Consider the following 18809-nt stretch of genomic DNA (forward strand, 5'->3'; position numbering starts at 1 on the left):
ATAGACATCGCAATACCAGGTGATAGCAGGGTCGCTGAGAAGGAACATGAAAAAATCGCAAAATACCAGGACTTAAAAATTGAAATTCAATGACTATGGCCCAAACCATAGTAATTCCAGTGGTAATTGGCACACTGGGTGCCATTCCAAAAGCACTGGAATTACATTTAAAACAGTTAAAAATTGACAAAATCACCATTAGTCAAATGCAAAAAGCTGCACTGCTTGGATCTGCACGCATATTACGAAAATCCGTTACAATGTCCTAGGCCCCTGAGTGGGGCCTGACTAGTAACCAATGCCAAATCCGGCGAAACAACTGGCCGCTGTGATACAATTGTATAATTTTGCACCTACAGTCTTGATTATTTTATATTAGAATATCTGTCTACTTGAAATTCTAGCATGCATTTCCTACCAAAGAGCAACAAGTACTGTAAGTTAGATTCCTTTACAGCAGCATGCACAATGTGTTCTCAACTCAGACACTGTGGGTTAGAATACATGTGGAGTAGTAAATATATTTTTATGTTTTTATGCAATTGAAGTTCAGAAATGAAAGAAAAATGGATGGAAATTGATTGAGGAGCACTTCCTGTTAATGAAGGTCTGTATTATAGGACTGACAATCTGTAAAAATCAAAAACCATCAGATTTAATTGAGGTTTTTTGGGGGGGGGGAGTTTCACTACATTTGGTTTGCGTTTGGTAGACAGGAAAAGACCACCCATATGTACATACTGTGGACTATTTCAATTAAATTAAGAACAGCATTTTTGTAGTTTCATGTAGCTATATGTGTAAAAGATTGCCTGATTATAAGAGTTCTTCAGCTCTTCAAAAAAGAAGTGGGCTGTTGAACATGACTCTGTGTATTTACTGTAAGCAATTTTATTTAGTAAGGTAAAGGTTCCCCTTGAACATATGTGCTAATCTCCTGACTCTAGGGGGAGATGCTCATCTCTGTTACAAAGCCAAAGAGCCAGCGCTGTCCGAAGATGTCTCCATGGTTATGTGGCCAGCATGACTAAATGCTGAAGGTGCATGGAACGCTGTTACCCTCCCACCAAAGGTGGTCCCTATTTTTCTATTTGCATTTTTACGTGATTTCGAACTGCTAGGTTGGCAGAAGCTGGAACAAGTAATGGGAGCTCATTCCGTTATGCGGTGCTAGGGATTCGAACCGCCAAACTGCTGAGCTTTCACTCCTGGTCCAGGCCATAAGACATGGCTCATAATATGACTGAAAAAATTTCAAGACATTGTTCAATGTCTTTTAAAAACTGTTTGTAGTTGTTCATTTGATTTTGTAAATCACTTAGGCTTCTAGAGTGAGCAGCCATAACAAATTTGCTTAAATTTAAAGCTTAAATTGCTTAAATAAATCAGTTTAAAAAATACCGTCCTGTGTTTCCCCAACTTCTGAGCTATTTTAGTACAAATCTGTCTGACTTTGAATCTATTTTTCTGCGGGGATTTCTTTTTTTACATGTACTATATTATATTGCTGTTATAAACACACTCCTCATTCAACCAAGATTGTATGACTTTAAGCTTTCATATAACAAAATGACATATATCCATTCAAACAAGGATGAAGAGGAAATAGGGAATAGCTTATTTTTTTTGGGGGGGGGGAGCAATTTTGAGAGCGGTAATGAGAAAAGCAGACATGACAAGAGCAATTCTTTTCTTTTCCTACCCTGCAATTCAAATTTCAAGTATTGTAACCTCTCACAAAACCATCTGTGAAAATTTGACATGGTTCATTCACTAGTTAACTAGGTGGTGATTTGATGTTTTGGAAAATCTGATGTTCTGGAAAATGAACAGAAGGAAGGCTCTATTTTAAACTGGAATCAAAATGTATTTTTCAGTCTGAATGTCTGAATTAAGGTGAGCCACACAATCTGAAACACTGTACAGAATTACAGAGTTGGATGGGACTTTGGAGGCCTTCTAATTGAACCCCTTGCTCAGGTAGGAGACCTTATACCAGGGGTGTCACTGAAGGGAGCTTGGCCAAAGCTATCTTGGAGGCTCCAGGGTTGCCATACACCGGTGGGATGGGGGGAAATAGTTAGATGTAGTTTTGTAGCCAAAATAAATGAATAAATAAAATTTCCTGTGGGAACCAAGGACATTTGCACAAATAGCTGATCAGAGGAGGAGACAGTAACCAAGCAACTGGCCAGCACTTGAATTGGACAACATGACCAGTGACTGGGGGAAGGGGGAGAAAACGTTCACTTTTAATTAGGTGAAAGCTGCGGGAAAAACTCTGAGTCAGCTTTCACCAGTTTGTGCCAGCTGTCAGGGTTCCAACTGATGCCCTAATGAAAGCAGGAGCCTCAAGCAAATTTTCCAGCAAAATCCAATTGTTTATTAGGAGCAACATGTCAGCACAGACCAAGTGAAACCAGCTTTGACCCCATTCAGTTCGTGGCTTGCCTCTGACCCTGTTTCCCCCTCCCCCCTAGGTGTGTTATCAGTTACGTTCCCCAACAAAGCAATTTCACAGGTCATAGAAGTCACTCCCTCCGGCCTTGTTTCTTACTGGTTTCTGTGGAGACGGCCTTGACTTTTGCCGGTTAGGAGGTGCGTTGTTTTGACTGAGGTGCAAATTCCTCAATGCAGCTGCAGTGCTTGATTCCCCATCCCCCTGTGTATGGCAACTCGGGAACAGGTTAGGGAAGCTTCGTGAGTTGACACTAATATGGTGTATCCAATAAATTGTTATTTGAAGAACTTGCCTGCCTCAGAGTTTTTCTTTCTATGAGTGCATTACTTGGAACGCTGACACTTGTGGCATCACATTGCCGTCATATGATGTATCGTGACTTTTTTCACCTTCACTCAAATGGGGGGTGGGGGTGGCCAGCGCGTGACGCATCTGGCCTGCAGGCCACGAGTTTGACACCACTGCCTTAGACCATACCAGACAAATGGCTGTCCAATCTATCTTTTAAAACCTCTAGGACTGAATACCAACAATCTGTGCAGAGCTGCCGTTCCGCTGATTAATTGTTCTTATTGTCAGGAAATTTCTCCTTAGTTCTAGGTTGGATTTCTGCGTGTGTACTTCCTTACCAAATGACTGAACATTCAGAGAATCCATTCTTTTACTCAAGTCTACTTCATGAATCAAGGCACCAAAACAATATGGAGCACAGAAACATGGGCAAAAGCAGTTTTTCTATACTGCTTCTAATTCAGTCACTCCAACTCAACAATCTGAAACAGTTCAAATCTATTCACGGCTGATTCACTGTAAAAAAAACAAAACATAGATGCCATGGGAGGAGAAAGATTTAAATATGTAGCTTTTATAATTATTATAATTACTGGTAGCCCTCAACTTACAACCACAATTGAGCCCCAAATTTTTGTTGCTAAGTGAAACATTTGTTTTGACTCATTTTACGAACTTTGTTGCCACAATTGTTAAGTGAATCACTGCAGTTCTTAAATTAGAAACACGGTTGTTAAGTGAATCTGGTTTTCCCATTGCGTTCGCTTCTCAGAAGGTCTCCAAAGGAGACCCTGGGACACTGCAAATGTCACAAATGTGAGTCAGTTTCCAAATGTCTCAATTTTGATCAGGTGACCATGAGGATATTATGATCATCATAAATGTGAAAAACGGTCATAAGTTATTTTTTTTCAGTGTCGTTGTTAACTTCCAATGTTCTTGAAGTGAACTGTTGTAAGTTGAGGACTAACTGAATATAACATTTTTATAATTAATAATTAATAAATATTTTAGAAAGAACTATATTCTTATAGCCAAATTGGAAACCCAACTTGTACTTGTATGGCCGTGTCTGACTCTAAGGGTGGGGGCCGGAAGGAATGATGGTTTGGACAGGTTTGGGCCAAGATCTTGCTTCACTTTCACTGGTTTCATTTCATATCCAGTAAAAGTACTTTTTCTCTAAAACAATGGAATTGGGGGTTTCCTTTCTTGGATTTTGAAGGAGGCACGCTTGACATTAAGCAAGATCTGAGGCAAAAAGGCATGAACTTGTACATATCAAACGTTTACCTAAATCCCACCCCCGCCAGTTACCCCAGCTCAAATGTCCAAACTCCAATGGTGTCTAGCTGTTATGCAGAGATGGTTGACATTGACCAAACCCAAACATGAGCCTTCAGCATGCGCAGAAGATGGTGAGAATAAAACTCCCTTTCGAGATGTCTCCACCAGCATGATTCCCCTCCCAAATACCATGAAACCCCTCCCTCCCCGTTACTATGGCAGCTGATAGCAAGCAAGCGATATAGAGGCTGACACTCATCTCTGTTTCCTAGCCAAGAAAACCAGTGATGTCTGAAAACACTTCTGTGGTCAGGTGTCCGGCATGACTGTACACCAAGGCACACTGAATGCTGTTGCCTTTCACCAAAGTGGTACCTACAGTATTTATCTACTTGCAGTTGCATGCTTTCGAACGGTTAGGTAGGCAGGAGCTGAGGTAAGAACAGGGGCTCAGCCCATTATGCGGTGCTTGGGTTATCTAATTATTCCATATGATGTTTTAAAACAGAAAAAAATGTCATTGCCTCAAAGTGGAAGAATGAATGTCAAGGTAATTTTAAAATGAAATTGTGCAGGAAAGAATCCTTTGGCCTCCAGCCTTCTCACAGTTGAATAGTATACAAAATGGTCCAGGATTCTGGGACTTTTTCTTTAGACACCAGCAGCAAAAATGCTATGAAGAAGGAGAGCTCATTCATTCCATGAAGTCCCAGTTCAGAGCACTGATAGATGTCCCTGTTATGAGTTTTTGTTTTCCTTGTGCAGTTTTGAAAAGGAATGAGGCCGCATTGTGTAGAATTCTATGCAACTCTGTGCATTATATCGAAAAATCCAATGTATGTTTTCATAAATGCTTATAGCTCGTCAGGAGGAATACAATGGAACTAAACTGGAATGCTTTCTGGGGAAAAAAATGATATTTCACCTCAGAACTACCATCTTTTCCAGTCTTTCTATAATATCAAGCAAGAGCTGTCTATAACTGTTATAAATTTTTCCTTAGGGAATTAGCTAAACCGATCCTTTGAGAGAACGTCACATCTCCAATGATGAATGTAGAAGTAAAGATGTGCATTGTATCTTGATTCCTTTGTTAGTCTTGCCACTTTACCTTCTTATTTTCAGCAAGCGGTCCCACTTGGTTTTTCCACTTGTCCTTCAGCTTTACATCTTCTTGTTATGACTGGTGAATATATATATACAATATTTCATTTTTTGGGTAGTTCAACTGGTTATTTTCCTTTCAGCTAATGAGTGACACCTTTTGAGCTGACACAGTCAAAACAAACCTTTCCATGGCACCAACTTTTCATAATAACTTTTCATTATTTGATTTTTATTGGAAAGTAATGCCAGATGGCTGCTGTTAGTGGAGAGGAGAAAAAGATTTAACTATGCCATCAGGATGGTACCATGGATTGCAAGAATTGAAGGAAAAGCTGTAAAAACAATCTGTGAAATGATTGAACAATCACAGAATACACTACAGGTGTGCTGCCTGCAATAATTCTTTTTGGGTAAAAAATTGTCACTGTTGTTGAAGCTCAAGACAGTTTATTTTGCTCATTGATCAGCCTGACTTAATATAAAGAATAAAATAAAATAAGTAAAACAAAATGCAATAAAAATAAATTGAAGACTGGTGGGGGGGTCAAATTTGGGGGGTCAAATTTTATACCCCTCAGATAGGGTTCGTAACTTAGGAGTCCTCCTGGATCCACAGCTGACTCTCGACCATCATCTGTCGGCTGTGACCAGGGGGGCATTTGCCCAGGTTCGCCTGGTCCGCCAGTTACGACCCTACCTGAATCGGGAGGCTCTCACAACAGTCACTCGAGCCCTTGTGATCTCTAGGCTGGAATACTGCAATGTGCTCTACATGGGGCTGCCCTTGAAGTGCATCCGGCGGCTGCAGTTAGTTCAGAATGCGGCCGCGCGAGTGATAGTGGGCGCACCGCGGTTTGCCCACATAACACCCATCCTCCGCGAGCTGCACTGGCTACCTGTTGATCTCCGGGTGCGCTTCAGGGTGCTGTTGACCATCTTTAAAGCCCTTCATGGTAGTGGATCTGAGTACTTGAGAGACCGCCTTCTGCCGATTACCTCCCTCCGACCGATAAGATCGCACAGACTGGGCCTCCTCCGAATCCCATCCGTCAGTCAATGTCGACTGGCGACTACACGGAGGAGAGCCTTTTCTGTTGCAGCTCCGACCCTGTGGAACGATCTCCCCATCGAGATACGCACCCTCACCACCGTCCAGGCCTTCCGCGCAGCCCTTAAGACCTGGCTATCCCAACAGGCCTGGGGATAAGTCTCTAATTTGCCCCACCCGAGTGTTGAATGTTGAATGCAAGTTGTGTTTTTATTACTTTATTTATTTTGTTCACATATTGTTTGTTTTGAATTGTACCCCCTCCCTAATGATTGTAAGCCGCCCTGAGTCCCCTCAGGGAAAAGGGCGGCCTATAAATCCAAATAAAATACAAAAAAAAATACAAAAATACAAGACTGTCAGCACTTTCGTAGTTCAGGTAAATCATTTTGAATATTGAGACTATTAATGCTAAGCTTCGTTTAAGACCTTCACAAATAAAGCTAGGAACAGTTAAGAAAGAGGGTTAACAGTTATTGTTATTATTAAACTTGGAAGAAGTTTAATTAAATTAAATTGTGTCTAATAAAGTCACTATTGAATTTTGCTGGCTATTAAACAAAACCTGGTGACATTATAAGGGTATGCATCAGAGGTGGGTTACTCCCGGTTTGGTCCAGATCAGTCTTTGAAACTCTGTTATTCTGTTCTGTTCTGGATGGATGGATGGATGCAGAGCTGAAATCCACTTAATTTTGCTACCGGTTTGGTAGCAATATGAGCACATGCTCGCGCTTACTTTGCATGTGCCACCTCTGCGCATGTGCAGAGCATCAAAATGATGTCCAGGAGGGTGGGTGGAGCCTGCTACCGAGTGCATCTGGCAAATGAGTAAGCGAACAGTAGGTAAGCAAACAGCGAAAGGGGGGGGGGAGAATCCACTGTACAATGCAATTTAGATTAGCTAGAAGCAAGAAATCCTGCTTTCTAGGTAATATAAATCGCGCAGCACAGCTGATTGTTGGAAAAAGTGGTTCACCTGAACTGGTTGCATTCTTTTATACTACCGGTTCAGGTGAACATCTGGCATCTTTGCTACCGGTTCAGGCGAACTGGTCCAAACCAGTAGCATTTCATCCCTGGATGGATGACATCTTTCTTTATACAGAGGAATGACAGTATCAGGGGCCCAAAGAGAAGCAGCACCTTGACTGAGGAGAAATAAAGGGAAAAACAAAATAGCTTTGTATACTACTCTCCAAATTATCCAATTAGGCCACCTTGCAGTACCAGCCCTGCTGCAGGGAATAACAAAGCTGATTTTAACAAAGCAGGCCTATAGGCTACCTGCTATCTAGACAACAAAACTGAAACATTTTAAAAATTTCAGAACCACGTAGCATTCAGAAGCAGCTCAGGCAGACACCGCCAGAGTTCACTGAAGTACTATATTTTTTGCTCCATAAGACACACCTGACCATAAGACGCACCTAGATTTAGAGAAGGAAAAGAAGAAGAAAAATATCCCACTCCGTTGCGCCCACTCAGCTGAGTGACAGCTGGATCCTGGCCTCCTTTAGCCCCGCCAATCAGTGGGCTGGCTGACCGGAAACGCTGCCACTGCTGCCTCCGCTGGGGAATGCTGGAGCCTTCGGTGCCAAGCAGCTGATTGGCGGTTGGATCAGCCTCTTGGAATACTGCCGATCATCTGTTCCAGGCAGCATTGACACATATTCACTCCATAAGATGCACAGACATTTCCACTCACTTTTTTGGGGGGGAAAGTGCATCTTATGGAGCAAAATATACAGTATATGGAGGAGAAGAGGAAAAGATACAGCGCTATCAGACTTGCAAAGTTTTGTTATTTATACCCATTTTCAGTAATAATAGTTTTAGCCTTCTTGTGGAGTTAATTTCCTGGTCTGGTCTATCTGATGGGGCTGCATAGATAATATCCCATTAGAATGACTGCCCAGTTAAGGACTAGCTGGGAGGGAGGTGGGGAAGCTCCTTCGGTATTATTATCTATTTCTTTGAAGACAGTGGTCAGTCAAAGGGTCTTTCTAATGCTAGAATGATAGCTTTTAGAAATCTTATAATGTGCAATCTCTGCTGTTGAGGAAATAAAGTAGATGTGCAGATATGAAAAAGAGTTCTGGGAGTTTGGAAGAGACAAGAAAAAAGGGAAAATTGAAAGTGGGGGAAGGCAGAACATTTAGAATTCCTCAATGGGATTAGATAACACCAAGATAAATCTGAGATTGCCAATTTGTAGGGCATCTGCTTTCTATATTGATTGGCACCAATACAATACAATAGCAGAGTTGGAAGGGACCTTGGAGGTCTTCTATTTCAACCCCCTGCCTAGGCAGGAAACCCTATACCATTTCAGACAAATGACTATCCAACATCTTCTTAAAGACTTCCAGTGTTGCGGCATTCACAACTTCTGGAGGCAAGCTGTTCCACTGATTAATTGTTCTAACTGTCAGGAAATTTCTCCACAGTTCTAAGTTGCTTCTCTCTTTGATTAGTTTCCACCCATTGCCTCTTGTTCTACCCTCGGTGCCTTGGAAAATAGTTTGACTCCCTCTTCTTTGTGGCAACCCCTGAGATATTGGAACACTGCTATCATGTCTCCTCTAGTCCTTCTTTCTATTAAACTAGACATACCCAGTTCCTGCAACCGTTCTTCATATGTTTTAGTCTCCAGCCCCCTAATCCTCTTTGTTGCTCTTCTCTGCACTCTTTCTAGAGTCTCCACATCTTTTCTACATCGTGGTGACCAAAACTGAATGCAGTATTCCAAGTGTGGCCTTGCCAAGGCATTATAAGTGGTATTAACACTTCACGTGATCTTGATTCTATCCCTCTGTTTATGCAGCCTAGAACTGTGTTGACTTTTTGGCAACTGCTGCACACTGCTGGCTCATATTTAAATGATGGTCCACTAGGACTCCAATAACAGTTATTACTTTTGAGCAAGGTACAATTTATACAGTACTTGTGCATTTTGTTTTTCTTGCCTAAATGTAGAACCTTACTCTTTTCACCATTGAATTTCCACTCATCCTATAAGCTGCATATTTTCAGATAAAGCATTTGATGCAGAATTATATATGAACTAGGATAGATTACACCCTAAATTTTTCTACATGCTTGTCCTCATCTGCAGCCATGTGAACAAGTGAAGAAAAAAAAAAGACAGCCTATGCTATTTTTGCTTTGTACCTTTCCCCCCCTTTAGAGGGGATGTCCTTTATGTGGGATGTTATTTTTAACTCCATCACTGAAGGGAAGATTAAGCTAAATCCTAAAGCTTAAAAGAAGATTGCAAACATATTGTCCATGTATCATCTGAATTTTTTTTTTAAAAAAAGTCCTTCAAATGTTCATTATGTAGCCAGGCGTCTGTAGTTAATCCTGACATATGTTCACACATTAAATTTCTGCTGCAGAGTTATTCAAGAAAAAGACTTCTCCCCTCCAATATTAGGCTCCAAAAAGGGCATCACCTAAGAAAGGGAATTCAATTATACCCCTCCTAGCAATTTGTAAAAATCATTGAAGAATCTCACCTGGTATTCCTTCATGAATCCAGTAACTAATGTCTGTTCCTCCGCCATCTTCAAAAACACTGGTAATGTTGAGAGGCTTCAGATGTTTCATTATTTCCTTCATGATACAACGAGCCTTAAGGCTGCCCGTGAAAGCCAGGCCAGTGGGCGTAAATGTTCCTTCATCTGATTCCATAACCATATCAAAGTTGGAAATGTTTACCTGAAAAACAGAAAGCGAATTTCTGTTCAAATACAGATGATGTTGATGTATTTGGCAAATACACCGTGTCAATGGTCACTTCACTTCCTGGGATGCCATGAGATTAGACAGGAAAATTATCTACTGCACATTGTTTTGTTAAAACTGCAATTTTAATTACATGGCTAAACCATGAAATTCTTTCAATGTTATCTATGATCCTTGTTTAGAGACTAGATTACATTGTACTTCGCAGTCCTTACTTGTGAGAGCATTTAAAATCCCAGTTTCTAGGTTTGGACATAAACAGTGATTTCTGCTTAGGAAATTATCATACTGGATACAATAAATGTAAACTAGGTCAATAAATTTTTACCTTTTCAAGTGATAAATAATATGGTATGTATCGTCATTTATTAAACAAATGCAGGGATATAAATTACTGCTTGCTGCATGCCTTTTCTAAGTTCTATGCAAACATTAATTACATGAGTTTCAAAATGATATTAAGTAGCAAGTAATTATTAGTAAACTGAACACTTCCACTATGGGAGTGCTGATTAATTTCTTGGATGCCCTAAGGGGAAATGTGGAAGTTTGGATTTAGGAGTTGCATTTTTCTTTTTGATCTTGAAACATCTATGTTTAGTTGCAAAAAAAAAAAGAGACACAATTGGCATTGCCACAGCCATATAACGGTCTTGGCTCTGGAATCCCAGCTTATGTTTCACTTAATAGCACAAGGAGATTTTTAGCTCATTATGGCGGCCTTTCCCAACCAGCTGCCTTTCAGAAGTTTAAAATTTCAACTCCCATAATCCTCCAGCGACAATGGCATACCAAATGGTCTATCATACTATGCTGGTAAAAAGCATTCCTTCGCTGCTGCAATCAATATCTCCCCAGTTAGCACTTGCTCAGATAAATCTCTAAATTGCAAACTTGGTTCTCCAGAAGGCATGCAGCCTATTCAGGACTGGTAGCCTTCTCTTTTCAGTCTGGTCAGATTTCCTACTTAAAATATCTTCATTCCAGTGTGTTTGTCCTTATCCATTCCACAAAGAAAGGGGAAAAGTAGATTGTTCAACCCCTCCATCCTCCAGGTTTCTCTGTACAAGGCTATGGGCATATGGTGTCTGGTTTGCAAAAAATAAGAGCTGGTAGGAAAGAGAAAGTTACGTGCCATCCTAATGTCATTCTTCCTGCATCTAAATTCCCACTGAAAGCTATGATGATGCCTCAAAATTTCAGTTTTGCAATCAGGTATTTTTTCCTGACAGCTGTGACCTTGGTTGTAGGTTATAGTATATAGTCCTTACAGGTAAATATTGTAGATATGTATGTGTGTGAAGGAGAGGTTAGGCAGTGGTGGGATTCAGCTAGTTCGCACCTATTTGGGAGAATCAGTTGTTAACTTTCTAAGCAGTTCAGAGAACCAGTTGGAAGAAATCTCATTTTTTTCCTCACTTTACAGGGCTAATCCTGTAAGGAAGGCAGGAAGGAAACATTCTGGTGTTGTTTCTAGCCTAATCTTAATTGCTCTGTTTACAGAAACTGCCTCTCTTGTTAACCCCTATTATATTGTAACCGCTAAGGGGAAGCGCCCATTAATGTGAGTGACATTCAGTTGGCCACGCCACCCAGTCACGTGACCACTGAGCCCCGCCTGCCTAGCTCGTCATTAGGGCAGAGTACCGGTTGTTAAATTATTTGAATCCCACCATTGATTAGTTAGGATGTTTGGTGAGGCAGGTACATATTGCATATATAAGCAAGAAAAATCAAGTTGGTTGTTTTTCCTGGAAAAAGTTCAGGGTACAAGAGGTGGGGTGAGGCTTTTCACAAATGAGAAAATAGCATTTCCTTGGGTCCCACTGAGCTTCAGCATTGCACATTGCAAAATGGAATCGCAAGTTTGGACGGTCACAAAATGAACTGTTGTAAGTTGAGGACTACCTGTATAAGAAATACCAGATGAAACATCAGGGAGTAAGTGAAACAAAAGTATTGGTAGCAGGATTAAGCAAATCTGGTGTCCCTGGTGACAAGATAAGCAACTAACGGCTTCTCGGATCTTAGTGTAATTGGAAAGAAGGAGAATCCTTTACAACAGTGGGATTTTATAAGCTGGTGACAACAGCACATTTCTCATTTGTTAACCTTTTTTGTTAATGGATCACATCTTTCTAGTATCAAATCTAGAATGGAAAGACCATTAGTATATGATATGGCTCTACCTCTCCACCCTTCTGTTCCTTATTCTAATTGCTTAATTTGGCACATAGGTTGACAATACCTTAAAAACAAGAAAGCTTCTGCAAAAAGTAAAAATTAAAATAAAAAAAGAAAGCAAAACACTGGAAGTTTTAAAGAAAAGATTAGATAACCATTTGTCTGAAATGATGTGGGGTTCCTGCCTAAGCAAAGGGTTGGACTAGAAGACCTCCAAAGTCCCTTCCAACTCTGTTATTCTATTCCGTAGCTACTGGAAAGAATAATTGTTTGACGTGCACTCAGATCTCTGATTAACCCTGCATGGTCTTATAGAACCTTGGTATAGATAACTCTGTGAGTCATTTAAGTTGTACAGCACATCATTAAGTTGTCTCTTCAGTGTTTCTGCTGTACCATTCCATTCTTTTCAACCTCTGGATTCTGTACTTGTTGGAAAAGAGTGATACAACTAAAATCATTAAAGTCACACGCAATCTTCCCAAAGCCTTTGGTGAGTTATCCAGAACTTTTTAAAAGGTTGTCACCTATTTGTAATTTTTAATGCAGGGAAACTGATTAAATATAAATGGCGTAATCATATGGAGTACACTGAACTTAACTCAACCACCATATGGTCCCATTCATCAACCATATGCTGGTCCCAAGCCTGGATAAATGGGGAGAGTTAGGGAAAGCAGTAGTGAACTACGCTTTAAAAATCTCACAAGAATACTGTTTTATGGCAACATGAGTCAGATGTGGATACCAAACAGCAGATCCTCCAGGCTGGATGATAGCATTGAATTAAATTAGTATAATTTCAGCAATGCTGGAATTAAACTGAATTTATTTTAGTTTTTGTTCTGGCCACATTGTGTTGAAATGTTTCCCTGTTACTCTATTCATAGTCCAAATGTTACCCTTGTATTGCAAAGGGAAAAAAAACATCCCTATGATAGAACAGCAACCAAAAAACCAAAACAATACAATATTTTGGAGCTCATGACTTTTTAAAAAAAAGAAATGCCCAGAACATTTACCGTTTTGCATCTCAAAATGAAATCATGGCATATAATGACTGCAGGGCAAAAGTAGTTTATCGCTACTGTTCTAATAGTTACTTTCATTTGGGAACAAGCAGGTTTTATTGCAGAACAGATTATTAATATATATTTCATTCTAAAAAGAATGCTGAGATCATCTATAATTTTGTGCATGCCTTGCTATTTGCCTTCTGCCTATAAATAGTTTTGAAAGATATGAAAGATTGTTGGTGAACCCAGCATTTAGCTTCCATGAGATTCAGTAACTCTTCAGTAATTCTTGAGGGTTTTTGCCAAGCCTGTTTGTTGCTTTTCTTATTTGCAGCTGATTTCTAGGTGATCACTTGGAATTTCCCCGAGTGGTAGAACCCTGAGTTATTTTCCTGGGGCAACTGGAAAATGTTGTGTTGTACATACAACAGTTCCCTATTAAATCTCATCGAAGTATATATGTGGACATATGTGTGTCTTTGTCTCTGCCTATCTCTCTTCTGTTCCCTCCGGATAGCAAAAAGGTAACTACTGATGTCAAAACAAGTTCAGATCAAACTGTGTTCTCTTAAGTAATTTAAGTCAAGACTGACTATCTGAGGCATATATTAAATGTGGGCTCAGCTGTTTCTTCCACCTCTTCTCATATTGGAAGATTCATTCAAATATGCAGGCTCATTAAAATATCAGTCCATTGAGGTAATCACTTTTGTCAGGGAATAATCTGGGCGCTTGGCTCTAACTACAATGTGCAGTGAAAGCTTCCCCACAGGAGATGTCAACAGTATGGGGAAAATAAGTCAACCAAATTGGATTGATAGGTGTGGAATTTCCCCAAAGTCAATTGAAACAGTTGAGGGATGAACATTGCAACCAGATCTGAAGCTGTAGGAATATTCTCTCTGCCAGAGCTCCAAAATCAATAGGAAAACAAGTGGAGGTCAGCAAGTTGAGGGTAACACCCTGTAAACTAAGGCAGAAGAAGAAGAACGGCTTGCCAATTTGTAAAAAAATGACTATATTATATACTACCTGATATTACACACCTGGACACTTCTCCTTAATACCTGAATTAAATGTTCATTGCACATCATGCTGGCTCACTAGGCTAAATTCCAGACCTAACTCCTTAGAGAAAGGATTTATAATAACTTGCAATACATTTTTCATCTGAGTTCAGAGTGTTAGTAATGATTTTCAAAGCTATAAATGGTTTGGAACCTCAATTCTGATTGAGTACCTCACCTTGTCTAACTCCCTTTTTATGACCCTGAACTTAAACCTTAAAATCTGCTGAGGCACAGAATAATATATGTGAAGACACTTGAGGGGGAATATGAGTGAACATTCTCAAATGGTGAGAAACTCAGTTGGGGTTGCTTCTAGGATTAATGTCTAAAAGCAGTCTGATCCAGAGGGACAGGCCTGGTTAGCCCCTCCAACTAGTAAAAAACATTAGAGAACCATATACCATTATCTCCAGCAATAGAGTTCAAAATGACAACTGGTCTTTTTTCAGCGACTCTTGCTCTCCAGCTATTTTTCTTTGACAACTTTGAGTAGGCAAAAAGGGTCAGAAGTTTCAATATAGCTGATTATGAAGCTATGTACAAGATTGGGTCATTGAATCTCTGATGGCCTTTTAAATGAATTTTAATTGTTGTACATTAAATGTTTTTCACTGTCTCATTTCATTATTGATTTTTTCATCAAACTGTTTCTGCTGAAGATTGTTTCATTACAGCATTTTTGCATACTGCTAAGGAAGAACAATACACAAATATTCTGTTCTACTACTAGTAATAGTAGCAGTAGTAGCAGCAACAATATATGTGTTGGGATTATGCCTGTCAATTCTAGGGAAATGCTGACAAAGCTGCCCTGTTTCAAAATGCTATTATTTTCTTCTGAACTTCGCTATTGTTGTGAACAGAATCCCAATTAAGCTGCAGAGGCATCATGGGCCTGTCCTTCACTGTTTCCAGGGCGGCCCCACTGGTCATATCTAAGCACCTTGTGGGCCGGATGTGACCTGCGAGCCTTGAGTTTGACACCCCTGATCTATATTCTACTAAAACTCTCATACTCTCATTGAATTTATGTTTGTACCTGAAGCTAGTACAAACAGTGTATTATAACTTTTTGAATGATCTAAAAATCTTAAAGAATGTTAAAGAACTTAACGGATGTGTCAAACATCAGGGATCCATTACTTCTGTGGAACTGAAATTTCCACAAAGTTCACACCAGTTTTATTTGCAAAGTTGAGGCTGTTGCAGCATTTCCATGGTCACTTGATCATGATTTCCAATGCTCCCTGCAAGCAAAGTCAATGGGACAGCCAGAAGGAAGTTAGAAATCACTTTGGCGTCCACTGTTTGGTATATCCATGATACCTTTGACTGTTTAGGTAAGTAAATATTGACCTATTATTATTGAAGGGGACAGTATTCTGTATGCCTTTGACATTTATTCATGCTGGCCACATGATCACGGAGATATCTTCGGACAGCACCGACTCTTCGGCTTTGAAATGGAGATGAGCACCGCCCTCTGGAGTCAGGAACAACTAGCACATATGTGCGAGGGGAACCTTTGCCTGTACCTTATTATTGAAGCTTTTTGTCATTACAATTATTTTTCTATTTATGATGTATGCTCTTCTAGACGAACTTGGGACTGTTGAGAAGTGGGGTATTAAAAAAAAACCATGGTTAGCCTAAAATTTAGTGTTTATATTGCTCACATCAGATTGCAGTACCTTTCTCTCAAAGGATGATTGATGGTTTACAAGGTTGTCTAATATTAATTAATTACAATACTATTTATTTTAGGGGATTTACATATATACACAAGCAAGAGAAAATAAAGAGAGGAGTGAACTTTGTAAATAAAGGAAGATCCAGTCTACCGTATTATTGATGCTTTGTCATAGCCTCTATTTCTTGCTTATCTTTACTCTTTTAAGAGAAAAGAATCAGTTATGTTCAGTTTTTACTCTGCCAAGCTCATAATAAAACCACTGTGTTTAATGAGCAATCCAATCATTTTTAAAAAAACCTTTAAAATGTAAAGATTTCAAGTTTAAATGATGGATCATATGCCTCTTCAATTCAAGTAATTACCAGTTACAAGATGTATTCTGTTCTGAGAATCCATTTCTTAGAAATATGAACTACATCTCTGCAAAAAGTTAAAAAGTTTTTAGTGTGAACGGATTATTTACAACATTAATCTGTTGTTGTCGTTGTTTTGCCACACAGTGCTTATTAGACGTTCCTGCTTGTAGATATATGGCAAAATATACCATAATTATAACAGATCAAATTTGGTATCTAAGGAAGGATTGAAATATTCCTCCAAAAGTACATTTTTTCCTTGATCATTTTTTCCCTTCTCCCCCAGAGCATCTTTCTCCCCCCTTTCCAATGCATGTTTGCAGCATTCAGATTTGATTTAGAGACGCCTAAGGCCTCTTTCCTAGCCCGCTCTATTATTTAGGCAATTCTTTTCATACTTAGAATATAAAATGGAACTATTTATAACATTTTCCTGTCAAATTTTCAACAAATAAGATTAGAAGCAGCACAGAAATACAAACTCTTTGGCAAGCAAGAAAAAATTAGTCTACTAGAAAGTGATGGCAAGGGAAAAATTCAATAGCTGTGTAGGGAAGAATAAATATTGTACACAAATGAATGTAATAAACCCTAGCATCTTTATGTCGTTGTGGAGAAAAAGGGCTATTGGTGCAGGGACAATTCGGAGAAGAGATGTCAGGAGCATGCTCAATCTTTTCCTTCTCAACTTCTGGTCATACATGCTTTTTTGGTACCATGGAAGACAATTTTTCATGGAAGACAATTCATGGAAGATAATTTTTTCATGAGCCGGAGGGGGAGCACGCAACCTAGATCCCTCGCACAGGCAGTTTACAGTAGGATTCACACTCCTGTGAGAATCTAATGCCATGATGGTGAACCGTGATGGTGAACCTTTGTTAGGGCACGCAAGGCATTACCCTGTCAGCTCCAGTGCACATGCGCGTGCTGGTCAGCTGCTGACTTCAACCTTCTTTTTTGGCCGTTTTTCACCCTCCGGAGGCTTCCCTAAAGCCTCTAAAGGGTGAAAAACCACCCAATGCACAAACCAGAAATTCGTGAATGGACTTCCGAGTTGAGTGTTGGGCCATTTTCCACTCTCCAAAAGGCTCCGGAGGCCTTGGGGGGGGGGCTGTTTTCGCCCTCCCCAGGCTCCTAGAAAGCCTCTGGAGCCTGAGGATGGGGAAAAAAAGTGCACCAAAAGCAGGGTGGGGTCGCGCGTATAGTATTATGGGTGTGAGCATACCTGCACACTACCCTCCTGCGCTTCCCCCACTTTTGGTACACGATCCAAAAATGGTTCGCCATCACTGATCTAATGCCTGATAATCTGAGGTGGAGCTGAGGGGGTGATATTCGTGCTGGGGTGTGGCTGCAAATACAGATGAAGCTTTGCTTGCTCACCCACTGCTCATGTCTAGCTGGGCAGCCCAGTTCTTTTTTTTTTTCCTGTACAAGTCCTTTTCTTTTAATATGGTTTTTTTCCCAATATATTTTTACATTTAAAACAATGCAGTACCGCAAAGTCGAAGTGACCGTACATTCACATTATATACAGCTAATCTCAACCATTAACAATTAGCCTACTTAGTGCATTATCTATCCTTCTGTCCAATCACAATATATACAGTTTGTTCCAATCTTGTCACTTTGTCTTATACCAGTCATAAAATCTGTTCCAGACTTCAAAATATTCTGATTCCCCTTTATTTTTAAGTTCAAGAGTGAGCCTATCTGCTTCCGCACAGGCCAACACTTTTCTGATTATATCTAGCTCTAATGGTGTATTTTCTTTTTTCCAATATTGTGCATAAGTTATGCGCGCCGCAGTTAATACATGTATAATTAAATAAAGTGTATCTTTCTTAAACCCCTCCGGTATTATACCTAGGAGAAAAATTTCCAGTTTAAACAAGATTTGGTCTCCCAATATTTATTCTAACCATGATTGAATCATTTTCCAATATTTTTGGGGGGCAGCCCAGTTCTTAACTGGCCACAGATTGGTACAGGTCCATGGCCTGAGGTTTGGGAAGTCCTGCTATAGAGGGTTCATCCATACCCTTTTAAATGTTAAAAAATATTTGCCTCTACATGCCACCAGAGACATCTACTGGGGTGGCATCACTGGATATAGAACATATTTTTGGGGGCCTTTATGGGCATGGTGCTTGGTGATTTGAGATAGAGGCATTAGATGGAATTCTCTTCCATCTTTCCATGAGTGCAGTTTATGGATTTTTGGATTCTGCTTGGAACAAAACAGTGAATGAAATATCATTTCAATGTTATAAAGCCAATCAGATTTGGCCAAATTGGGGGAGGGGTTGAGTCCCTTCTGATGTTACTGACTACAATCCTCATCAACTGGATTGCTGACCATACTGGTTGAAGAAATTCAATTCAAGTAATCTACAGGGCCAGAGGTTCATTTCTCTTGGCCTAAGAAATGTTACTGAATGCAAATGAAGTCATTTCAAAATGAGGAAAAAGCTTTCCAAACACAAACTTTTAATGAATAAAATGTGGATGTGTATGCGTGTCTGTTTGAGTATTTATGCTTA

The 18809-nt window shown here is 39.8% G+C and overlaps 1 protein-coding gene across 1 annotated transcript in view; it reads right to left on the minus strand.

Annotated features, from left to right (window-relative positions):
• Positions 1-18809, minus strand: part of CPQ (carboxypeptidase Q) — a 165600-nt gene that overhangs the window by 27234 nt on the left and 119557 nt on the right. The window contains exon 7 of the mRNA XM_087703852.1: positions 9716-9917. Within this exon, the coding sequence (XP_087559978.1) occupies positions 9716-9917 (202 nt within the window). The remainder of the gene's footprint in view (positions 1-9715; positions 9918-18809) is intronic.

This window comes from Thamnophis sirtalis, unplaced genomic scaffold (genome assembly GCF_051295495.1).
Source record: "Thamnophis sirtalis isolate CommonGarterSnake01/CBP01778 unplaced genomic scaffold, rThaSir2_p1.2 scaffold_2, whole genome shotgun sequence".
In the NCBI taxonomy this organism is placed as follows: Eukaryota; Metazoa; Chordata; class Lepidosauria; order Squamata; family Natricidae; genus Thamnophis; species Thamnophis sirtalis.